Here is a 26,734-nt window from a genome sequence, read left to right as displayed (position 1 = left end):
CTGGAAGCTCTGCAGACAGCTGTATTGTGTACTGGGGTTGTATGTGGGGAGGTTTTAGGCATCACCAGCACACAGAACCAAACTATGCAAGTCAATACTTTTCTATATCTAGTTCTACAAAAATATTTAGAGTAATTGCTTTTCATTAACGACAGTATTTTTTTCCAAAGAAATTGTTGTAGCTGCATATCTGTAATCTGAATGCAAGATAGGTGCTAATGGAAATTTCCAGCAAATATTTCCAGGCTTTTTTATCTGCAATAAACATATGTATGTGCTGAAAGAGTCATTTAACTTCTTGGAAATTTGTTTTTGCTTGGAATATTGTATTAGTCAGAGGTGTTAGGATTAATTTACTAGCTTCTCTACTTTTTTTTATTTTTTTTTTTTTGGTTTTGCACTGGCTCTATAAGTCATACTGTGTATTGTTGGAAGCTGCAGATTTTTATTTGTAAAATTAGATATTTTTGTTGTAGTACCAAGCAGAACTTGAAGTATTTTTATATGTGAAGAAGAAAACAAAACAAAAAAATAAATGGAACAGACAAGGTGCAAAAGTTTTAAGCTTGTGGCTTCCAATGTCACTTTTGAAACCCGTAAGACCACTGTGTTCTTTTAGTTTTTAGGCATCTAATGTTGAGGTGATATTTTGCAGAGTTTCTGTAGTCATAGTTAGGATATATACCATGTTTTGTTATGGGCCTATCTTATAGGAAATCGGGTAATTAACTGGGAGAAATGCTTCATATAATTAAGACATTACTGAAAGGGAAAGCTGGTCATGTGGGTATTCGTGCGTGAAAATTCTACACATTACTGTTTGCTGTTGTTTGACATGAATTGTTGTCTCAATGTGTTCGTTGTAATATGGGTGCTTCCACTGCTGATGGCAATAGTAATATAATTGTGAAAATGGGATGAGAGACTATGATTGAATTTTAGGTTATTAAAAAAAAAAAAAAGACATTTGCTATGGAATTCAGTATTTCCTGTAGATTAGACATCTTTGAGAAACAGGAATAGAAATAGAAAATCTCATACAAAAAAAAAAAAAACAAAAACAAACAAACAAACAAACAAACAAACAAAAACTCCATGCTGTTTTTGGCCATTACTAAGAGAATAGAAGCTAGATTAATAGTTCTGTGAAAACTCTTACTTTTTGGTCATAAATCTTTGAAAAATTGAGAATAAAAGCAAGTTTTGAAGTGAATAATCTTCACAAATTACCTTCTGCTTTAGATTTTAATATTCTTTTGGATGCTGCTAAAACAGACATTTAGAACTGTGATCCATGTGATCCATTATCTTTGCTATGGGGAAATAAGTTAAGAAAAGTTAGCCCAAGAAGAAATACTCTTTCCTCTGCTGTAATGGATGTGGTCTGGATTTAAATAATCATAAAATCTGAAAGATTATATATACAATATAGGTTCATGCCAACAGCAGTACAAAACTTTTCCCCTCTCCCTTTAACACATAAGTAGTTTTGAGGGGAGATTGTCTCTTTAGCTCCTTTCCATCCCTTATAGCAGCACTTCCAACTGTAGTGCAGCTGGTATTCTTATTTATTGACTATAGCCTTGTGAAACTCAGGGCTTTCCTAACTGTCTTGAGAAAGTGTCTGTAATTGTTGAAGGGGCTATTTGGCTTGAGGGAAGGTGCAACTTGCTGTTCAAAGAACCTTAAAATCTCAAGCCATTAGTTGTCAGGACTTTGTGCAGAGTATACTACCACCAGTTTGGTCATTGCTGCGCGAAACTATATATCATCATCTTAAAGCATTGAGTTCTGAAATAATAAGATTAGTGAGATAGAAAAGGTTGCTTATAAATGCACACACAGTTGCGCATGTATATAAATAGATTTATAGTGCAGAGGTGCTTGACATTCTCAATGAAAATTTGGCTTTTATTGAGGAATGTGCTGTTCCAATATTTGGAGCTGCATGAGCATAATTTTGAAGAGTGTTTAGGCAAAAGGAATATGCAAATGTTTAGATTTGGAAATCTTGTACAAAGAGGAAAAGTCACTGCTTTTCTATATAGTAGGTCTCAAATAATTAGGTGATTACAAATATTTATTTTTTATTTTTATTATATTTTATTATTTTTATTTTTATTGCTTTTGCAAATATTATTACATTACTTTATCCTTTACTATTACTTAGGCAAGGAGTTTTTTTGTTTACTAATGTTTGACTAGTTTCAACCCTTTAAAACAATTATACTGTCTAATTGAAATAGTTATCACTACTTGATTAAAAACACTTTTTTAAAACTTCGATAATCATTAATATTGATGTAAGCAGTCGGTAGAAGAATTTTTATATACTTTCATTTACAGCACCTTATTAAATAAAATTGATACTGTAATTTCTAGGGGAAATGTAGCATAAATGGAATTACGATTTTATTTGTTTAAATTCATGCTAGAAAAATCACCTGTTGATCTTGGTACTTTTAGTAGGTGTTTGCAATACTAATTAAAAATTATATTTACAGTAATAAGTAAAAATTGAAAAAAATTAATCTGGTTGGCCAAAATGAACTCAATGGTGTTAATATGTGCTCCCCTCCGGGTCAGCGACACGAGGACTAATGCAACACCATTGTTCACCTACCTGCCTCCTAGGTGCTGAGCTATTGTCAGTGCTTCTTGTGCACTCCAGAACGCCAACAACAAGCTTCAGGGGTAGGGAAGTATAGGGGGTGAAAAAGGGAGATGGGGAATAAATGAAAGAGTGTGAGTTTTTTTGAATGAAGCACTGAATAGTATTGCTGGGATCCCAAACTACTATTTTAAAATTAGTTTAGACTGAAGGTAGTTTAAAAAGGAAACAAATAGAACCAACCGATCCCTTCCCCCAAAAAGACAACCCACGTTTGTGAAATGCTGGAATTTTGTTTTTCCGAAGGCTCCTATGTACAGTGACTTTGCACTGCTGTTGGGCTTCAAATGTTCCATCTGCTACCAATGTTCATTCTTGTCTCTTCTGAAAATGTATCAGCTGTGAGGTCTGGTACTGTTTGCTCTCCATCTGACTGTCTTTTTGTTAATGTTGTTTAGTTCTGTTTGTTCTAAATAAGATAATTTTAAAAATAGGTTAAGATAAGGTTTGAGGGCATATTTCAGGTGTTTGTATATATTGTCTTTGTTTTATTAAGATGGATAAGGATTATGGGGGGAAATTCTTATGACGTGATAGAAAACAACAGCAAAATATATTTATGCTTGTATTGTTTTGTGGTTTTTTTTTGTTGTTGTTTTGTTTTGTTTTTTTTACAATTGTCTCCTTAAGAACTACTGTGCTTGGCTTTTTGTATGTTCTGATGTATTTTCAAACGTGTGTTGAAACACATTTTCTAGCTGTGTACTACAGTGCTTTTTTCCCCACTACTTTTCCTGCCTTACAATCTCACCAATGTTCTTTCCTTTCATCTGTGTGATCCCTCCTTATTTTGGGTCTGTTTCTGTAGCATTTTGTGATCAAGATTTGCCAAAGTTTTCGATATGCAATGTATATCATGCTAGAAGAGACGAGACTGTAGTCCAGAATTAGGTTTGGTAGATTAAAAGCAATATGAAGGGACTGCCCATCATCTTGGCTGTTAAAAATGTGAGTTTTATGTATTCATCTACTTTTAACACGGAAACAAACAAAAACAGATGAGCCTTGCCTCCTGCATAGATGCATGGCTACTAAATATGCATGAGGAAGAAAGATCTAAGCTGTCTTAGACCTAAGTTTACTGTTTTGAGTATCAAATGTCAGACACATCAAGTTTTGAGTATCAAATGTAGTTCATACACTTGACAAAGTGAGATCCAGTGCGTGGGCCTTACCTGAATACAGCTTGCATGTGGACTGTTTGTTTGTTTTGTTTTTTGAAGAAGGGATTCAATTGTATATGTATGCTGACATACATTAGCAGGGAGATTGTTATAAGGCTTGCAGTGCTAGTGTTGGAAAGAAGTGAACCAGAAAGGACTGTTGAGGCAGATACCACCAAATTATCATGATGTCTGGACATCCACCTCATCTATCAGTGGAAACTGAGAACTGTCTTTCGAACCACTCTTAGATGAAAAAAAATTCATCCCGATCCTCAAATGCTAATAATTTAGATTATATATATATATATATATATATATATATTTTTTTTTTTTTTCTTTTTTCAAAATTCTCTTCAGAAAGAGTGGAAGACAGAAATCTTGTTCTTTGTGAACAGCTTTCTTTAGCCATAGGAAAAGGGGAAGAAAGAGAACTATTTTCTTAAACAAGCTGTTCTGTGGAATTGGTCATAATGGAAAATAGCCTTCCAGATCTCCAACACTGAAACATGCAGAAGGAAAAATAATTTTAAATACTGCCCCAACAAAATGGGGAGAGCAATCTCAGAATGGAAGATGAACGCATGGTGAACTTTCTCTGTAAGCAAATAGATCTCTGTGCATGTAAAGCACAGTAGAAACATATGCTAAAAGTTTATATAGTGAACCAACTTTAATTTTGTTCTCTCAAATACAGTTTTTATTTTTCCACACTTCTGTGCACAATGCTTACTGAATTTTGTTAAATCATGCTTCTTATCTAGTTAAAATCCAGAAATTTAGACAAGAAATAGTATTTTAGATTCAGTAAATTCATTCTGTTTTTATTAAGCATTGGCCTTGCTTTTGTGTGCAAACTGTTCCTGACAAACTTGACTTCTGTTTTAGTTTGTGAAAATGCTGAACAGATTTTAAGCTGTGTTTATGTGTATATAACTTTATTGCTTCGATTGCTACAAATGAAGTTACTTAGGTTATTTCAACTTTCATATGCTTCTGACTGTATGGAAACCCAGTTTTTAAATTGAACCTTCCTTACCTAGCTCTTATTCAGAGTGGGTTTTTTTTGTTTGTTTGTTTTTGTTTTTCCATTCTTTGACAACATCATGTTTTAAATAACCTTCACCGTTCAGGCAGAATAGCATGGGTTGACAGAGTGAACAAAGGAAACTTTTGGTTTGTCTTGCTGGAATTGCAGTAATGATTTTTCCACACAAGTAATTTGAGACAGGTTGGTGTATGGTAGATACTTTTAAAAATCAGAAACATGTAAATAAATGTTATGTATGGTATAGCAAAAAAATTGCCTGAAATTAGCAAAGTTATAGAGGAACTTAAAATATGTGGTCTAAAGTTGGAGAAGTGTAGCACTTGACGAAGATAAAATATTTGTTTATCTAAGCTCAGAAATTTATGATGAGCCAAATTAAATCACCAGTTCAGTTGACAGAAATTCTGGCTGTTGCATGTAGTTCTTGCATCTGCATTTCTTGTTATATGCACACAAATACTTAATCTCAGTTTATGTATTTTAATGGCATAAAATCAGGTTTCCTAGATTATTCTGTTCAGTTGCTTTTTAAGGTTAGTTCAGCAAAAAGAGATCTTCAGAGAGTTCAAAGCATGTGCTACAGAGATGGTGTTATTGCAAAGATATGTTGTTAAATTGCACTTGATTCTATTGCCTTTTGTCAGTTAATTCATTCTCATTGACATTTTAGTTCACTTATAAACATGCAGGTCTCTTAAGGAATTCAGAGACCCGTTATTCAAAAACAAAGTCTGACATATTTTCCTTTCTGATCTTAGAAAATTATTGCACAATTCAGTGTCCTAAAGCAAGTATTATTCTGAACTGCTGATTGATTCAAGATTGCAAATTAGTTTTCCAAGTTAGAAATAAGATGCTGGTACCTTATAAATCAAGGAGGTTCCTGGTTTCAAATTTCAAAATGTTGACTTCTTTTTTCTTTCTTAGAGATAATGCTATTTTACACCAGTTGAAGAAGTGTCTTTAAGATTTCATTGAAATGTATGTCTTAGGTATTATAAATGCATGATGGCATGAACAAGATTAGGCTTAGTACCAACAGTGAAGAAGGAACGTTTTAACACGCAAAATATTTCTATTGAGTCTTCTATAAGTAAAATGTGATGATACAAGTGAATGATTATGTTGCTTACTTTGAATTTGAAGTTACCTGGTGAGATTCACTTTTAGTTATGTTATAGAAAGAGTGTAAATCTAGTTCTTCTGAATCCATAACAATTTATGGATTCACAAATTTATTATTCCTTGAAATGTTAACTATTTGATCTGTACAATGTGCAGACCCAACACAGTATTATAATAAAGCGATGAGAAAAAGAAAAACAAGACCAGACAAGAAGTTTCAGTGAGATCCAGTGCCAGTAACTTGTAAGTCAGTATTTGGCATACAAGATCTCATGGCTTAGACATTCTTTTTAAGGGGGTGTGTCTAACTAGTAAAGATCATCCTCACAGTCCAATAAACTTTAATAAGATTATAATAAATATGTTTTCATTTTTTTTTACTTTTATAGCATTCTTCCAGTAAAGAGCATTATGCAGTCTTTAACCACGAGGAAAAATCTAATTCTGCCCATGCCTCTTCTGAAATCTGTGAAAAGGATCTTTCACAGCTTGTCAGTTCTATGTTGCTGTTAGAACCTGATTAAAAGACAAGCTGACAAATTGATTTGGCAATGCTATCTCCTGTATGAACCTACTGGAAGTCCATCAACGTGTCTGTAGACCTAAGTTACTAATTTTTAATTAGGCTTGATGCATTAGAAAAGGTTCTCCTGAAGGTTCTTTCTCACGAATTGTTAATATGGCCATAATGAAGCTGCTGAAAGCTTTTAATCTGCTTGATGTAGGTGAACAAGTACTCAAGTTTCTATAGAGACAATCTTTTATGATAGTGATAGTAACATGTTGAATAAGTATCAGTTTCTAATCCATAAAAATCAGACTTTTAACTGGGTATCCATTCTAACAGTTGAAGCTTGTGGTTTCACATGACTAACATCTGTTGTTTTCAGGACACTAAGTAAGCTGTTGTTTTCACAAGTGTTTCTTAACTTCAAAGGCTTGGTTCACAGTAACTTATAGTTCAATATCCCTATTACACCTTCTTGTACTGAAGCATTGTGTCAGCATTTAATTGAATTAGGTCAGATGCTTCATATTTCTACACTAAACTTCCACATAGTACTCACTGGTATTTATTTTTGTGAAGTGCTGCTGATTTTTATTTTCTGTTAACTTATAACTGAATTGTACTGTGACTAGTGCATGCTACCAGCTTCGTAAGAGCATAGCAAGACCAGTTACAGGTGTGATTTGAGACCAGAATGGTAAACCAGTCAGGGTCCAAGAGTATGTGTAGTTTTTCATGGGGAAAAAAAAAGTTCTTATGGCCTTCCTCATCCGTAGGAGTAGATTAAACCAATGAGAGCACGTGACTTTGGATATTGGAAACTTTTTGTCTCTGTAGTCTTGAGGAAAGCTAATGAGCCTAGTAACGAACATCAGTTTTATTGTTGTTTCTGTTTTCTTTATTCCTTTTGAAGGCTTAGGTTTATTTATTTATTTATTGCAGCCAGCTATGCTCTTTCATTTTTTCATATTTACAAAGTAGGTTGCTGTAATTTTCTATGAATCTTATAATTGTCCTTTCCTATAGTCTGTGTCTGCTGTGAATGTGCTGAATCACCAAGAGATTAAAGAAGACCACTTAAATGTGATGGAGCCTTACAAAAATCACAGAGTTAGTGGATAAACTGAATGTAGAACTGCTGCTCACCATGTCCTTCAGAGCTAGGACTAAAAGAACATTTGGTGAAACTTCTAGAAGATCCATTTAAAGCCCACTAAAGGAAGGGCTTCTGTAGCTTACTTTTGGAACTTGTAGATATCATAGAATATCCTGAGTTGGAAGGGACCCATAAGGATCATCAAGTCCAATTCCTGATATTACCAACAGGTTCAAGAAATCATTAGACAAATTGTGAACAAAAAGCCTGTAAGAAGGTATTAGAAGTGGGTAAGAATGTGCCTCCTAACATGTCTAATCTAATGACTATGAATGCAAAGGGCATAGGAGAGAAACACACTGCTGAAATGGCCAGTCATGATAGTGGCCGTAGTGTCATTATGGAAAACAGAAGACTTGTCTGGATGGATCGTTGATCTTACCCAGTAGGGCACTGCATATGAGCTCTCTCAAGTGTTCTAGCTGAGTTATATGGTTCTTGTCATGAGAATGTTTTAGTCAATCCTTTCTTTTCTAAATTTTTTCACCTCTCAAATGAATTGCAGAACACCTGCCTAACAGTAATTCTCAGAAATAGTTTGTGCAATTCTGGTATTTATTCACATGGTTTGCTTTTATCACACAAATTGCACAATGTCCTTTTCGTGTTGGAGCCTTCCAACATAAACAACAGGGCAAAACCAAAGTTATTCCCAGACTAAGAAGTGAGCTGAAGAGTGAAGGTGGTGTTCCTGTTGATATACAGTATAAAATGTTCTGTTGCTTGATGATGATCTTGGTTTTCAGGATGTGTGTTAAATGAGCAAGAGTTACTTTGTTGTTTAAAGTTACTTCCCTTATCCGCATCCCTTTTCTTCTCTTGCCAGCATTATCCTGCTGTGGATCTTCCGGTCCTCTGCCTTTCCAGGGCTGTAGGCTGGGGTTGTTAGGTCACTCGTTTCTTCCGAGTCCTTGAGGGCTATCTTTGGTGGATGTGTGCTTCAGTTCGTATACAGCTGTGCTCATCTCACAGCCACGCCATCTCAAGAGTTTTGTGGCTCTTCATAGCACTTTGCAAATGCATTCTTATGCCAGCAGAACCCCTCTCTCTTGACTACCAGATAAATGTTTTCAAATGCAAGCCACCTAAGTTCTATTTCATCAGTTTCATACAGCTTTTCTTGAGATGCAGTTAAAAGTTCAGCATTTCAATTTAGTGTATTTTGATACATTGGAACAATGGGTAATCTTAGCTGCAGACCTCTGAGATTCCCAGGAGCACTACATTTACTTAAAGGAATTGCATTAATTGGTGTTTGGGGAGTTTGTTTTGTTTGTTTGTTTAAAAAAGAAAAAAAAAAGCTTACAGTTCTGTTCTTCAATATACGGTTTCATGTTTGCAAAATGCACTTTACTCATGGGATGAGGGGAGTTAATAGTTTCAGGAGAGTTATCAGGAGGTAAAAAAGAATGTATTGTTCCTTTGTATTTGAGTACATGCAGTTTGGGACATAGTGGTTATGTAACTCTCTACCTGTCAGAGTTGAAGAAAGGTGCAAAGGAACGGAGAAACACTAACACAGCGGTGGCCTTTCATGGAGTTGCACAACTAACTCAGCAGGGCCTGCTTACAATGATCTCACAGCTTAAATGGCAAGGTGTTCATCGATTCTTAAAGTAGCTATATTTTCTTAGGTGCCGTAATGTTCTGTGAGGCACCATGGAAAGAATCACTTCTGAGTTGAATTGTAGAATCATTCGAGAGATGATTTTCTGTGCAAAAAGATTCATATTTGGCACCAGAACCAGCATATGGAGGTGGATTCATCTGCACTGGATACAAGTTTAGGAGCTCCTGCTCTCCCTACTTTTGTCTTGTGTTGGCGTTGCACAGGAGAGAAAGTAACTTCAGATATACAATGCTGATGTGTTGTTTGTAATCATGCAATCGTATATTTTTTTATTGGCTCCTGAATATCTTCATTCAAGAATAACTTCTAAATCATTTATTTTCCAAAATATTTACCTCAGACTGAGGTGTTATGAAATTTATCTGATGAACCAGTACTTCTGTTAAGTCTGTCGTGCTCTGAACTTCAAGTTACCAATAAGATGGGTATTCCTGATTAATTTGTCTCCAGTTGCACATTTTTATTTCTCATCCTGTGTAAATGAAAAAGAAAGGGCACGTTGACATCCCTAAGTTGCCTTGCTGAATAGCTCTCACCATTTTTTTGGAAAAGGTAATTTTTGAGGCAGTCCTTCATCACAGACTTTGAATTATTATTTAGTTTTTCAAACCTCCCTAATGACGTGCTGATGCAAGTGCTCTTTTGTGGCCTCACTGATGGGAATGGTGGTGGGGCATACACAACATAGGTGTATGCAGTCTGAGTCTATGTTTCTTCAGGACTTGAGGAAGAAATTGCCTGTGTGGCAGAGGGGATCCTGGTGCATGTGCTGGGGGTGGAAGGGAGCCTGCTGTGCTCAGAGTAGCCCCGGTGCTTTGCACAGGACAGTGGGTGGGTAGTTCTCACCACCATGCATCTGCCATGAAACTGTGGCTGAAGAAAAATAGGCAGGGAAAGCTGGGAGCATGGTGGGAGCTCTCAGGCTGTGCATTCCAAGATGGAAATGTGGGAAGGATAGAAGTTCGTACAGTAGGGGATGCTTGGAATATTGAAGAAAGAGGAAACAAGAGAATGTGGGTTAAAGGGGAGTGTAGGGGCAGCTGAATGTATCACACCTAAAACCTGGACATGTGAGGCAGGACCCAAAGGCAAGGTGTTAAGTGTGGAAGCAAGAGATGGAGTTGGGGCAGAGAAGGCAAAGATGGTATTGCTGTGAAAAGAGGCAGAGGCAAGCCAAGGATTACCTAGCACCTGAACTTGCTTTCTGTTGAAAAACTCTGCCTGGTCCCTGGTCTTCCACATTTGATTTCCTTGGAAGAACACCTTTTGTGATAGATTGAAGTCCACATGTACAAGACACTGTTTTCCAGATTTTCTGATATTCCCAAAGGTCGAATTAAAAAGTGCTTCTTGCATTTCCATTTATATCATGAAACACTTTATAGTTCTGTGGCTTCTGCACTTGTACAGCTCTGTGGATTTTGTCTGTCATTGATGTACGTCTCTCACTGAAATGCTGAATTAAATCTGGTACTTATGAAGACTATTTGTCAATCTGTTTTTATTAGACTGAACATACTGACATACTGGCTATTGAGTTCATCTGGTTGTGGTAGGATTTTAGTGTTTACAGATGGCTAATTATTTAACTTGAAACATAACTGGAAAATATATTGTCCACAAACTAATTAATAAAATGTGAAATGATTTATTTTAATTAGGATTACTGTTGATGATGTTTATTGCCTCTTAAAAACACAATCCTAAATTAATCTCCTATAGTACTGTAAATTTGATGTGCCTGATTTTTTTTTAAACTTTGATATGTAGAAAATTTGCACAGCAGCTATGTTTTTTTTTTTTTTTTTTTTTTTTTTCCCCTCCCCCCCTCCTTTCCCTGGCTGTGTCATCTTCAAACTTTTTCTCTTGTCTTGGGTTGTTTGAATTTGATTTTGCAAATTTTTGTATGTCTTTTTCTTCTTTTGGTGGGAGGGAAAAGAGAAGAGGTAGAAGCTACATTTTCTTTGCTTTTGGAGCTAAATCTAATGACAGCTGTACCGACAATTTTCTTCTGTGTTTACATGCAGCCAGGAGCTATGGGCGGAGAAGAGGTAAAAGTATTTACTAAATGTTTTGTTTGCTGAATACTGGGAGAAATAAATATCTAGTTCTTTTATGATAAGATAACATTACCAATTTTAACATTATGTGGTTAATCAATTGCTTCGTATAAATCAATCTGATATTTTTCATTTGCAAGACATCTCCCTTCTAATATCAGCTTAAAGCAATGATGATTTTGAGCTGGTAACTTCAAGTGTATTGCTATTATTGGTGAATTGGAGGATGACTGAATGTAAAGATTCTTTTTCATGACAAGCATTTATCGTTTTAAGTTCGTGGTGTTTAAGAAATGAAGATTGTTTTCAGGTGTTTTTGTCAAAGTTTAATGTTTAATATATTGAATATTTCTAACACACTTTTTTCTTAGATGTAACATCCTTTGTTGAATATTGCATTTGAGAAATATATTGATTACCCTAGGTAGTGTAGTGCATTATGAATACCAGTGGTGGGTACCGATAACCAGGAGCAGAAAATACAGTATTTTGTAATTTAGGCAACCCTTACAAAAGTAAAAAAAAACAGACTGAAAACATTATATGGATGTTTGCAGTGCTGTGTATAAGCTTATTCTGATAATAGCAAGCTTGCTGCAGATCGAGAAAACTACAAATGTACCTTATTTTTATGTACCGTGCAGTAGCTTTTTAATTGAGAAAGTAACAGTGAAGCTTGCAGCTTTTAACAGCTAGAGTTGGGCAGCGCCATATTTTTGGGGTACTTTGGCATTAAATTTCATTTTATCTTTTTTTTTTTTAATCTGTGTTCTGTGACAGAGCTATGCATGTGACATCGCTTGGAAGGCTTTTTCCTTTTCATAATATAGAATTTGCATCAAATTCGTGAGGAAGCTTGGAGATGTACAAGCAACCTAGTCTATAGTCTATAAATAACTTGGAGTAGGCACATATGTAGGGAATAAGGTAGTAGGCTGTACAGGCTGTGCTGATACAGTTTCTAGTACATAATTTGAGCTTATTTGTTTCAAAGCTGACTGTTTAGTGTTTACTTTATAGCTAAAGTAAATATAAAAATAGTATTTTTGAAATTTAAATTTTCCCCACAAACTTACCTTCTTATTTTTTCCCTGCTTTCAGAGAGTGGTCTATTGTTAACAGATGTTCAAAGCATTCTAGTACTTACTTGGTGATCTCATGATATTGAAACAAATTGGAAAAACGTGGAATATAAAATATTGTGTGCTCTCTAGGCGTGTGAACATGAGATTGTGCCAAGTCTTTCCAGATTGATTAAATGGCACCAGAGTAGGAAAGGAAGTGGAAATCAGCTGGGCACTATTAACTTCTTGCAACTTGTGTTTACTTGTAGAAGCAAAATGTAGTAATGTGGTAGTAATTGTAATGAATACAGTGTAGGCTGTAAAATGCAGTGTGGGCTCTTTTATAGAAGTTGTGGTGATGACAAAGCAAGCCAAACAAGTTCTGAATGTGTTGGACTTTCAGGATTTTTTTTACTTTACCAAAATGCATGTTTCCCTCCATAATATTTTTTATCTCTGTGAAATTCAGTTTTTTCTATAACAAGTAGATTTGTGTGAGTGTGTGTGCGCGTCTGTCCTGTCATCAGTGTTAGGGACTTTGTGACTTGCCCTACTGATACAATACCAAGTTTGTGATATCCTTGCTTTTCCATTACCTTGAATTGTATACTGTTGTTCTGAGATTTCCTAACCTGAAGAACCATGCAATTCTACAATAATCTGTTTAAAAAAATGAGTTATCAAATGCTCTCATATTTATTATTGTTTTTGCCATTTGCATTGTGTTAATATGCAGAGTACTCAGAGGCAAGTCTGTGCAGGGACTCATTTCATGTTTATTACACTACAGTGTTTTAATTAGTGTTTCAGTCTGTCACTGTGACTAAGCACCTTCAGTGAGAAGAGGCTTTGTTAGAAATGCATTGGGGGTTGGTGTAACCTAGCAGTTTTCTACGTAATCCTGTTTCCTTTGTGAAGTGAGCTGAGCATTTTTTTGTAGATATCACACAAGCTGCTAAGTCATATTCTTTTAGGTATCTTGTTTTTAACTTTTTTGACCATTTTTTTCAGGTGCAGATGTAAGCACAGCTATGAAAAGCCAGCCTAGTATCTTTTCTCCTACCCTGACAAATGGGAAATGCCAGGGGAGAGATGCTGACATATAAAAATAGAGCATTTAGTGATGCTTTCCAATAATACCCTCCCAGAGATTTGCCCCTGGGAGTATCTTGAGGTGATGGCTCAGTATTTAATGCTGTAGGATATTTTTTCTTGCTCATGGCCTTTTTCTAAACCTATGTAAACTTTTTAACATCCTAAAAATCTTGTGGTTAGGGGTTCCATGGCTTGACTTACTTTGAGCCTTGCCATGTACTGATGTACTGTGTTTAATGCACTTCAATTTCCCCCTACTTGGGAGAGACGGTGAACAATCATTCCCTATTCCCTTTTCTCTATGCCTTCCATTATTTTTAATGGGTACTTTACACATTTAACTGTATATTTAATTATAAAGCTTTAGATGATCTCTTGTACTCAAATGAGTACATTTGTGAACTGTTGAGCAGCTGACATAAGAGGTGAAATCTTGCTTTTTAAGCCACTATGCATATTTTTGGATTTCCTTCAGAACTCAGTACTCCTTCAGCCTTCTAAATGGACCCATATTTTAGTTGAACAGCTTGTTCTAATATCTGTTCATCTGATCTGTATACTTCCACTAATGGCTCATCTTTTTTTTTTTTTTTATAAGAAGGTATGTTTGTGGGGGAAAAAAATAAAAAGATTTAGCCTGTAAATATTTGATATTCTTACACATTATTAGTCTCCCTACTTATTATTTCTCTCAAGCATGTACTCTCTCTTCTCCTAAAATGCGTATGTTTATATATGTGCATGACCTGTTCGTGCATTAGAGTATTCATCAAGTCCTTCCTGTTTTGTGCTCTAAAAATTCCATTTCTGACAACCAGCTGTTTTAGACTGTGAGGAGTAGCATTTCTAAATGCATCTCTGATTGTGGCATTTGCCTTGTCTTTACACTGGTGCTTAAAAGCACAGTAGGATTTTTGCTTCTGTGGATTTTTGCATTTGTGATCTCTGCCAACATTGCGCATTCAATGTATTCTTGCTAATCAAAACCGTTCTGGTACCTGATGTTCATAAAAATTCAAGCTGGTGTTCCGTGTCTGTCAGAACACCTTTCCTGTTGTTTGTTTGTTAGCTTGGTTTTCATATGTAGGATTGCTTCTTCTTTTTGTAATGTAGCCTTTATAGGTCAGGGCTCTGTTACTGATATTTTCAATATATATGTTTTTCTGAATTGTGTCTCTCTGCATGTCTTGATTTTCTCCTTGCTTCTGTTTTTCTTTCCTGTACTTCCTCGTGCATTTAATCCCAAATGTAGTTTAACTCAAGACCTAACCTTAGGTCTTGCTGGAAGTCAGTTTTGTGTGATCCATTAAGTTTGAATTTAATTATATGTGCACTGCTATGTATATTTGTATTTCAACATGTGCGCGTGCGCGCACACACACACCGTTTGTGTTGATTAATTTTAATTCTGTCCTTGGGAGCAATCCTCCATAAAACAAGGAGACAGGTTTTTTCAGAGTTGAGATGGGGTTCCCATTTATACATCTCTCTACATCACAAGATCTATTTTTCACCTCAAATGTAGGGAATTAAATTCTAAAGTTAGTTTAGAAAGCTGTGCTGCATACATACAGCCCTTAAATATTTTGAGTATCTTTATTTTTTTTTTTCTATCTTCTGGGTTAATAAACCTGTTTTTAAATAATATGTATATACCCCGGAAATAATAGCAACAAGTTAATTGAATCAGGCTATCACAAATAAATTATTTACTTTTTATCAACAAACCAAATAGCAGTCATTTATGCTGCTTTCTTTTCATTCATTTACTGAAAGTGTGTTTTAACACTGAGTAACAGCTTGACAGGCTGCCCTAGTTAACAACTTTTTTTTTTTGATTGCAAGTGTTTTGTGTTTCATTTAATAAGTCTTTTAAAGATTTCAGCTTGTTAGCTAAGCTGTTTGCTCTACCTACACGCTTAATATATACTATACAAAGCTTTTCTGTGTTTATTTTGCTGTTTGCCCCCTTGCTTAGATTGGGCCTCTGCTCATTCGTGGAGGAAGCAATGCAGCCCTTGTGGCTAGGATCCTGTAAAGCATTCTGAAGGAGGCTGTCCTGCCCTGCAGTGCAATGGCTTGAGTGATGTGCTTTCTAAAATAACTCCAAGATCTGTTATGAAAGATTTTAATCACTAAGAATTGGTTTGATATGTTAATTGTACAAAGGATCTTTCTGTAGCTACAGCACACAATTTTGTTGGATAACTTGTTGGCTTCCATTTACTAGCCATTCACAAGAGTTTCTGTTCTAAAGCTAAATTTTTTCTTTTTTGTCTTCTACAGAAAGCATAGTTACAGACTTGAAAAAATAGCAGCAATGCTAATGAGCATCATCTGGATAACTGACCATTTAGCTGGGCTTTTTAATACAAAATCTGTAAATCAAAACACTATTTTAGAAAAGGAAAATAACTTATTTTAAAATGAAATATTTATTTATCCACAGGAAATAGCTTTAACTATAGATACTACAAAATCTGTTACAGGTCGGTCTTCACTCTTTCCTTTTGAAGATGGCTTCCTAGACGACAGTCACGGTGATCAGTCTTTATCATCGGGTCTCAGCTCTCCAACACGCTGTCAGAATGGTGAAAGAGTGGAACGCTATTCTAGAAAGGTGTTTGTTGGAGGTCTTCCTCCTGACATTGATGAAGGTACTGTGAATAAGTTACATTGGTGAGATATGGGAATTGGCTTTCATATTATTACTTAGAAAAGGTCAGATTTCATGAAAACAAATGTATTTTACAAGGTATATGGCTTGTTGTGCTTGTGGCATTATTTAAAACAAACAAACTTCCCCCTCTTGACCTGCAAACCCTGAGATTTTATTTGACATTTTTTTGTACTGTAGATTAGAGGAGATGGAGGCAGAAATGTCTGCATAGCAGGCCTTCTAATCTGCAATAGCAGCATATGTCCTCATATGCATTAAGTAGAAAAGTTGAAAAAGGGAACTCAGTGAGTACCGTCACTTTTCCACATTTCTTTTTCTCTGTCCTTCTTAAAAGATGTCGTTGACTTTAAGGATCTTGTTAATACAGTCCTTATCAAAATAAACTGGGCTTTAATCAGCTGTTATATCCAGCATATATGTAGTGTCCAGTCCACATATGTAGGGTGTTTAATATGGTTACATAATAATAATCACCTTAGTAGAGATGGTCAACGTGATCTGCATGCATGTTCCCACACCCCTCCGACTCCTACACAGTTTTTGATATATTTTTCATATTACAGTAGGAATCTATCCTACGTAGCTTCCATTGGCATACATAGGAAATTAGAGGATGCCTTATAATGAAAAGGGAGGGATTTTATAATCTGTTCTACTAAATCTAAAGCTTAAAACATGTGCAATTATAATTTAAAAAAAAAATGGCATGGGTTGCCAACCTGTGGTTCACAAACAGCTCAGATGTATTTCCCACATCACATCAGAGTTGCAGGACTGTTGATACAGGGACTGGTGGGTAACCTGAATCCCCAGCTGCAAGAAGCAGCAGGCTGACAGGCACAACTAACTTGAGTCAAAATACATGCCCAGCCTATCCTGTGAGGAAGTAACATAGCCTGTTGGGAGCTATTATCCTCCTCCATGAGAGATCTGCTCTAGTAACACCTTTTTCCTTCAGCTCTTCATTTATGTGGTATGCATGTGGTATGCATTTTGTGGCTCTGATGCCCAGCTCCCAGGGATCAGATAAACTGGACACATCTCAAATAGTGATCATAAAATTGGAAAACCACAGCCTTCAAGCATTTCTCCTGATGGATCGATGCTCTGATCTATCTGGCATCATGTTAGATATAACTTTATATTAGATATAACTTTAAACTAATTCTTTCCTTAAAATACATTTTAAAAAATGCATTGAGAAAGAAGATTTTTAAAAAACAAACAAACGTTTTTTTCTGAAACATCTGTATTTAACACAATATTGCCCTATAGGATAGCCTCAGATGGTGTTCCACGGTGTTTTTAAACTGATACTTAAAAAAAACAAAAACAAACAAACAAACAAAAAACTTGGTGATTCAAGGCAGATTTTCAGAGGGGTCTTAGGAAGGTGAAGTCCCCACAGCTGTGTGACCTGAAGCAGCCTCCTTTCTAGGTCATGCTACAAGGAGTGGCCATGCTGACATGTAGCTTCTCCATCAGTCCCGTGTGGCTGCATCTGACCCTGCTTTGTGGCTATAATTAGACAGAGACCACAGCTGAATCATATTCACTTTTGATAGATCGTGTTTGCATTTAATCCTACTGCAAACTTGTGTTAGAGGAATGCAAAATTTCTTTTTTAAGCAGCCACATAGAGTACAGAGCTGAAAGAATATTTAGGCATTATCTACGTACATTATTGCAGTTTTTGTTGATCTTGATAGGTACAGAAAATAGTCTAACTTTTTATTTATTTATTTATTTAATTAATTAACGATGTTTACCTTGCCACTGTTAGTCTTCAGATTCTGTCTAAGGTTCCTCATTTGTTTTTTGTAGATGAGATCACTGCCAGCTTTCGTAGGTTTGGACCTCTTGTGGTGGACTGGCCTCACAAAGCTGAAAGCAAGTCATATTTTCCACCTAAAGGTAATTAGCTTAAAATACACTTATGCAGGCTGTTCTGGTAAAAGGAAACTGTGTCTACAATGTGGCAGTCCGTTAAAAAGAAAGGATTTGACTCTATGACGAAATCTCTCTTTCAACGAGCATGTTTTCAACAGTTATCATAATGAAAAAACACAATTCAGTGAATGAAATGTAGTCTTGTCTGTGTACTTCAGCAAACCTTGCATCCTTGATTCTGTGCTTAATTTATAGTAGGTTTTGGTTAGAAGGAAAGTTTTGGAAATTTCCTAGCACTGATTCTGTTGCAGTTTGCATATCGTAGAAACGATACGAATAATAGCTTAAACAACATTTCTTGTGGCTAGGAGTCAGTGGTGGATTGGGTGCCCGGTATTTTGTAGCGAAACATGAATCTACTTTGTGTGTGTGCTGACCCCAGGAAGCTGTGATCCTGCTCAGAACCAAAAGTTCTGCATCAGGGCTTGCTGTTGCTGAGCTGCAGCAATGAATTCCACTGAGAGATGGAATGTTCAGCTCAGACAGGTGCCATGCACCATGGTCACCATTTCTCAGCTGGAGTTGATTTGTTTCAGAGTGGCTTCAGGTGGGGCTATTTCACACCTGTCAGCAAAATACTATGCAGGCTTATTTTGGGTTTATGGGAAAACTGATGGGGAGAGTTGCCTGTCTAAATCCAATTGCTTATTGTACACTAGCTTCTCCTATAATTTTATACTATTTTATATATTCTTCACATATATATATTTATTTTATATGTAATAAATACATATACTATTTTATATATTTTATACAGTCTGTGCTCAGTGGCACCTGCCTCTTGCATATAGTTTGGGAGTTCACTCACTATCTGAAACTGCAGCATAAAATTAGACACACAATTTCTGATCTATATTGTAAGATTTTCTGTTCTCGCTTAATCTGAAAGCTCTTAATTGCTCATTAGGGCCACTGATTATTTTGGCAGAACAGTGGGCTGCTCAGTCACTGCACTAGCTAATCCTACAACATTTTTGATAGATGTATTTTGACTGTAACAAATAAAAAATAATTTATCTGGATCTTAATTGCTGGAGTCAAGATAGCTCTGTGACAAATGCTTGCCCTGTAAACAGTATTTGGGGCACTTGCCTGAAAGCAAACAAAACAAAAAAAAAGCCTAAGCGCTCTCTCTCCTGTTCTGTTCTCACAACTCAGCCTTGCTTCATATATTCCTATGGACAGTTAGGAAAATGATATATATTTTTTGTACCTTCACTTACAAGTTTAAAAAACAAACAAACAAACAAAACAGTAACAAAACAAGTTTCTTCTCATCCCTAATGTCTCCTGGTCCTCTCCATTATATTTTTTAATTACTTATTGAATTAAAAGAGCAATTTGTGGCAGATCAGCATGGGACTTCCAATTATTAATGAGTTTGTTCTGTATCTGACAGAGGACTAGCTATGCCTCAACCAACTTGTGAAAATGTTTTTGAGTAAGATCTATTTTAGCAGAAGACAAGGGAATGCAGTCTCACTTCTATTTTTGTCATGATTCTAATATAGGAAACAGCTTTCAAAGCCCCTGCCAGTTGCCCTGAATGTCTGTCTGAAAGTGCTAAACAACAGTCAATCCCAACTGTTCCAGATTTATTTATAACTGACTTCTTAGTTATCAATCAGGACTGCAGCATCATACGTCCTGCATTCTAGTCTTTGAGATTCACTTACAGTCACATTAAGTTTGGTAGGTCAAATGTACATCACTTACTGTGATCACATATAGGCAGTATCTGCCTAGAAGACAGAATGTTATTACCAGGAGTCAAAAGGTAAACACATTATATTTTTTTCTACATCTTTTTCATCTATTTTAAATATAAAGAAATACTTCTTTTCCAAAGTTATTATGGAATCATTGACAGAAATACCACAATAAAATGCTTCCAGTCCTCTTTTTGATTAGAAACTTCTTTAAAACTAAAATACAGCATTTAACTTTTTTTATTATTGTTTTAAGCTGTTCTGATTTATTATCAGGCACTTCTTTATAAAACAGAGAAATGAAAAAAGATTATGCTTATGTACAAAATTCAGTGATGCACTTATTCAGCTACCAAGTACTGATGAATTCAAATGTTTTCTCCTTAATTTTTTTCTCCCTTTTTTCTCCCTTTTTTTCTACGTATCTTCTTTCCATGTCACACTGCTAGTCCTTAAATTTTCTGACATTTTGAGTGAGTCTTTCAAATGGAAAATCTGAAAATAAATAGGGACAAATAAAAAGGGACAGACAAAATTACATAGGAGGTCTTTTTGTGTGCTAGTAATCTCAAAGGAAGACAAGAAAACTGGATTGTTGGAATGCAGTGGGATGATGTGGAGGCTAATCTTTGTTCACATGTTAATAAAGGCTGATCTCTGAGGCTTCTCCCACCTACTTGAACATGACTGACTGGCAGTAAAATTGATCGCTGTTCTTACTGAAAAAATGCTGTCAGCTCCAGATGGACCTTGGTGGCCTTTTGACAGATACAATTTTTCATTGCTCCTTTACTTTTTAAGTCAGGCCAGCGGACTCTGTCTGGACTTGCAACAAAAGTTGTTTTTTGTTTACTTTGACAAGCATTCAGTTACAGGTTTGGAGCAGACAGAATCAGTAGTTCCTGCCACGGGTCAGCAGACAGATGAGTTGTACAGTGGGGCAGTTTTACATCATGGTTTTCTGTCTTCATACATACATCCAGGTGATACCATCCCTGACAGCCCCTGTAAAAGTGTACTAATACAGACTTTTAGTATCTACATGGGTTCTTCAAGAAAAGTCCTGTGCCTTACTTGTATAATAAATACTGAATTTTTAAAGTGTTTACACGTACATCACATTAAAATTAATTCTGTATAGTTGCACTATATTAGGAACACTTTGTTGATATTCTCAGGGCTAGGAACAAAAGGCTGCAAGAACTATTAGCCATTACTAAGCTGATCAAGCATGAAATCTGAAAGATTAAAATAAAATGTTTACAGTCTAGTGACCCCTCCCCCCCCCCCCAGAGTGCTTTATCTTGTTAGTTTGGCGGGCAAGTCAGGCCATAGATGTTTAGTCAGGCTTGATCTAGCAAGCTGCATTAGCTAATTTATTAGCTGGTGTGGTTGATTAGCTTAGGTGCAGTGTCGTGTAAGCTGCTTTCAGGGCTAGCTTTGGTCCAGAAACATTCCTGCAGTGTTGAGCTTGAACAAAGAATGCTTTCCTAGTTTTGGCAACCTGAGCAGGATGATGTCACTGGCCCTGCATAGTCACCGTGGGTCCGCTTAGACATGTTACTTTGAGTTTAGTGCTGGACCTGATGGACATAAACTGGTTTTGTGTGAAATACACTGAACTGCAGTCTCCAACGTGGTGAGTTACACAAGGCTTATTTCATTATGATTTTGGACCCCTGGGGATTGCAGATTAGCATGAATGTGTCTGTACCATATTCCTCAAGCATGTTGTGCACTTTACTATACAGGTTTTCCTGTTTTTCCAGATATTCTAGGTCTTCATTACCTTACTGAATCTTGCCCGACATGATGAAATACACTGAGAGATTGTGTTTGAGAGAGATCTGTTTTGGTCAGTGATTAAGAGTTTTGGTAATAACAACACCAAAACCAAAATCACCTGATAGATCAAACAGCTCTTACTGGAAGTATTGCTTGCCATTGAGTTCAATATTCAGATTGCTGAGAGAAGAACCACTGGCACCCAGCTGTTTTGTCACCAAAAGTGTAGATTATGCAGTTGGGCAAGATAAGTTGATAACAGCTGACAATGCATATAAGAGGCTGCTATTTCTAGTTCTGAGCATCTGTATTATTGCCTCAACATTTCTTTGTACCCCTCCTTGCACTGTAAAGCTTAGCACTGTATTTTTATGTTGGTGTCATCCACGAGGTGCTTTTAATGCCTTGCTTCTGAATAAGACCAATTCATTACTATTGCCTGAAAAGTCTTTGGATGACTTCCTTTGGCATCTGTTTGGATATGTGAGTAATGGAACTGGCAAAATTATAAATGCCATGTGTTGGTCTTGGGTAAGCAGATGCCCAGTTTGTAATGTGTTTACTTGGCTTTCAGCATGGAGTTTTGGGAACTAAATGTGGTTTGTGGCTAAGTATTTTTTGAGTACCTATGAGATATTAAGAAATAATTAAATATGCACCAAAGGAAATTATCAAATGTCGTTACACATTACCATGACAGTTTATTTCACTCTGGCAAATTCCAGGTAATTCATATTTTATTCACGTATAAACCGATTTTTTATTTTTTTGGTGGTCTGCAGAGTTAAGCAATATTTATGCTAACTACAGTCATTTTTTTCCTATTTTTTTATTAGACAGATGGTGCCAACTGTTACAAAAATATTCATTTAGTTTTTTTTAACAGATTGCTAGCTTTAAAACATCTTGTTAAAAGCTTTTACTGACTTTTCTTTGTGATAACTATTATTTTTCTACATACACTAAAACCTACATGGTAAATTTAACAAAGATAAAAATTATGCAGAAAACTTACTATTTTCCTTTCAATTTGAGAGGACTGATGTTTGGATAAAAATGGGTTAAGGAGCAAAAAAAAAAAAAAAGGTAGTGCTTGGAGATAGGATGCATTTGGGATGGAGGAATGCCTTGGTTTTATAGTTGATTAACATATGTGATGAAACCATCTGATCTTCTTGTATTTTCTCTGTTCTTTAGTTAGTTGTTTGATTAAAAATAAACACACTTGTCCGTACTGCTCGCATGGGAACCCTATGGGTGAGCAAGATCTCATGAAAACAAAAATACTATCTAGAAAGTTGCACAAAGTAAGACTGTGAAATGATTCTCATGCTTTCATTTAAAACAACTGGTGGGACAGACTGTATGAGCATTCCTGATGATCTCTAAGGTAACATCAGATAGGAACGCTGTCGTTGGTGGTCTTCCGACCAGTCTTGATTGCGCAAATGAGGTCCATTTTCATGGCTACTTCCCTTGGCACTGCAGTGGGAATGGTAGCTTCTGCCACAGCAGCAATAATGAGTAGTTGAAAGGAGAAAGTACGATGTTGCAATTCTACTTCCATCAGCTAGATTCAGAAACTGGTATCTGGCTTGCCTGAATGTAGTGATCTACTTAGACTAGTTTCAGTACTTCATAGAAGCTGCGGATGCCCCATCCCCAGAAGTGTTCAAGGCCAGGCTGGATGGGGCTTTGGGCAGCCTGGTCTGGTGGGAGGTGTCCCTGCCTATGGTAGGGGGGTTGGAACTGGGTGATGTTCAGGGCTCCTCCCAACCCAAGCCATTCTATGATTCTAGTTGCTTTGGCCTAAATAATTGAATACCATACCACTGAAGTGCAGCACTAAATGCCTAGCCAGTTTTCATTCTTTATAAACTGAAGCCAGAGACCACAGTATTTGCTAGAATGGAAATTCAAGTTCCTTAACCAGAAATGCATTGTATGGCAAATAGCAATGCAAAATCTTTTTAAAACTTTATTTGCATCCAACATATGTGCACAAGATCAGTCTTTGAACCGTTGATTTCTGAGGCTGTGTGTATGATTTATAGGCCCTGTGCCTTCCTACAGCAGTACAGCATGATCCCAAAGCAATGAAATTCACAAACTGTGTGGTAGCAAAATGTAGGGCATACTAGTCTGCTCTTCTGTAGCTGTTTAAGTTTGCTTTTAGCACAGAATTTTCTTTTAGGTTTTCAATGAGTTTTGTTTAAGCCTTTGCAAAGGTCTTCACACTATTTCCTATATTGTGCTAAATGTTTGAGGAGTCGTGGTGGTCAACTGATGATGATTTTAAAATGTCTCTGACAACTGACACAGCAGTCTTAAAGAGCATTCAAGAAGCTTGCTTCCTTGCCAATGCTATTTGCTGTTTTGTTTGTTGTTGTTGTTGTTGTTGTTTTTTAAGAGTAAACAAGAAACTGAAGAGACAATATAAAAATATTTTTCACCAAACCTAGGCGGGACAAATCTTATTCTGAGATAGCTTTGCACAATTAGTCTCTTCTGGCTTTCATGTTGCCTTCAATAAATGCTATTTCTTTCAGAATTACTAGGTTGCAAGAGAGGTTTTATTGTTTGTTTTGTCAGTTTTGGTTTTAACCCTGAAGATGGGACCACAAATTTCTAGCAAACATTTGTTGTCCCTTCTTCAGTCAGCAACTTCTGATGCCCAAGGAAGGAATGACCATGTTTCTTCAGATGGGGCTCAGCATCCTTGCCTTCACAGAATTTGGTAGTAAAGACGGTTCTGTCAGTCTTACCAATTGCTTTTCAACACAGTAACCAAATAGGTAAATAAAGGCTATTTACTATGAGAGGAGTATAATGGTTGTAGCCCAAATGTTCCTGAGGTAGTTTAGCTTATTACTGAAAATCTTCTTGCAGAAACAAATTTTCCTTTTCTGCCTACTTCCCTATCTTCCTTATTCTCCTTTGTGGCATCAAAGCTTTTTCCAGTCAAGGCATGACAGAAGTGATGCAATGCCCAGTCAGTGGATGAGCTTATATTCAGCACTAGGTTTTTGAGGCGGGAGGGTTGGGGTTGGGAGGGACAGACATTGGGCTGCAATCCCTGATAGTGGCTCTCATTATTAACTATTGCATCTCAGCCATTATTTGGTAAGAATGAATCTTGCAACACCATGTGCTGGATGATGCTCTGTAAAATGTTTTCCTAAATGGAATAGTCTCTTGTGAGATTTTTAGGTAGTGGGACCAAATCCAATTATTTTCTGATTGTAATGTAAAAGAAGGCTCTTGTCTGAATTTAGATCTCTGCTCTATCCATAATTTTATCCCTCACCTGTGAGTTGTTTTTGTTTTTTTGTTTTTTGTTTTTTTCTTGTCTGGTTCTCAAGAAATTGTGGTTGACTTTTAGCCTATAGGGCACATTTCTTTGTATAGACTGAATTTATTATTATTTTTCTTCTTCCAAAGACTTCAGAGTTGTTAAGATGTCTCTGATAGGTTGGATTAATTTCTAGCAATCGAAGCACTATCTGCACGAATAGTTGCAGACTGACTCTCTGGGGAAAAACTCAATGTCATGTGTTGGAGTTGCAGCATTTTCTTTCCAGAACAAAGTTTTTCCACAAATGAACTGGACCCTCTCCATTGGTCATATGCTGAAGAGGCAAGTTGTTTTCTCTCACTCACTGCCTCATTGAGTTAAGATTGCAATAGGACTTCTCATACCTTACACAAACTATTTTATTAGAGTACATTCAGTTAAGCCACAGTCAATATTTAAGGCTTGTGTCAAGAGGATTGCAGCTTCCAAAATCTAAAGAGCAGCTGTTTGAAGTCTGGTTCATGTGTTTACTAATCACTACTTATTATCACAAGCTCTAAATGAGATGCCCAATTCAGTAGGTTCTGTTTAAATACCAATTCCAAGCACTTGCTTTCTGGACTAACAGTTGCAGTAAATTTGTTTGGACAGATGCCCAAGTAAGTGACTAGGATTTCTCAGTGAGATTTACCTGTGTGCAGTCCTGTTGTTTTCCCCTACCCCTGCATTGTTATGGAAAATAGACAAACATTTGATTAAATGATACAGTGATCTGAAGAACTGATGTTGGAAAAAAAAAAAAGAAACGCATTTTGGAAAAGTTTATTGATGTCTCTCTTAGACAGAAGTAGGAAATCTTAAAGCTCGTTCATATTAAATAATGCATTTGTTTATGGTTTTGTGAATAATTTATGTACTCTTTTTTTCTTGGGTATTCACTTTTCTGGTGGTGTATAGGTAACTGATACTGAGATGATTTTTTTTTTTTAGTATATTGAGCAACTAATATTAATAGAGCTACACTTGGTTGTGATCACAGGCTTTAAATCTTTATGTTCATAAAGATGACATCAAAGAGAAAGGAGGTGCACTAAGAATTTGCCTTCTAATAGTTAAAGGTGAGTCTTATAAGTTGTGGGCCTTCCAAATCAGGGGCAGGGCAAAGTTCAAAATGTTAACTTTTGGCTCTTACAGCTAGAGACATAGAGATCCTCTTTAGAAGAAAGCTTTGTGTTGAGAGAAAACAGAAGTGCATAGAGCTTGATGATTGCCTTCACCACATTTCTTAAATAAGAGCACTGAGTCATGCATTTTTAGGAGTATGCATCTCTTTGTCATTTTTGTGGAAGTTACACAAATACATTACTGAGATATATGGTATACTAATTAAGAATACATGTATGTTGCACTGTCTATATCAAAGTGAGTCAATTACATGTGCTTACACATCATGTGGCTTACTCAGGAGGTGTGGGTACATTCTCACTGGATTTTTAGTGACTATGAAGTGTCTGTGTGGGGAAGAAAAATATGAATTCTGATTGTGACTAACTGATAAATATGTTCAAGTAGTGAATGGATATTTAAGCTAAAATAAGGTATATGAAATAATTATTTATAGCTACTGTTTATATGGAAGTTTTACATTAGATAATGGCTAAAAGACTCCTAAGCTGATTAAAAAAAATGTTGCTTTGACTGTCGACAGTTCCATCACAAATATGAAAGGAAATGCTAGTGATTTTAATTTGAATGACTGCCTGTTCATGATATCTAGCTAAATTCTTAATTT

General features: G+C 36.1%; 1 protein-coding gene across 8 annotated transcripts in view; it reads left to right on the top strand.

Moving 5' to 3' along the window:
- CPEB3 (cytoplasmic polyadenylation element binding protein 3) overlaps positions 1 to 26,734 on the top strand; it is an 88,537-nt gene that overhangs the window by 42,650 nt on the left and 19,153 nt on the right. For 6 of the 8 annotated variants that reach the window (XM_082765157.1, XM_082765158.1, XM_082765159.1 and 3 more), the window contains 2 exons: positions 16,013 to 16,180; positions 18,028 to 18,117. The exons of the other annotated variants lie outside the window; for them this stretch is intronic. In XM_082765157.1, coding sequence (XP_082621283.1) covers positions 16,013 to 16,180; positions 18,028 to 18,117 — 258 coding nt within the window. The remainder of the gene's footprint in view (positions 1 to 16,012; positions 16,181 to 18,027; positions 18,118 to 26,734) is intronic. 8 annotated transcript variants of the gene reach the window in all.

Source organism: Aythya marila (genome assembly GCF_965140915.1).
Source record: "Aythya marila genome assembly, chromosome: 7".
Lineage (NCBI taxonomy): Eukaryota > Metazoa > Chordata > Aves > Anseriformes > Anatidae > Aythya > Aythya marila.
The sequence above is the reverse complement of the archived record's forward strand: the minus strand, read 5'-3'. Positions and strand labels throughout refer to the sequence as shown.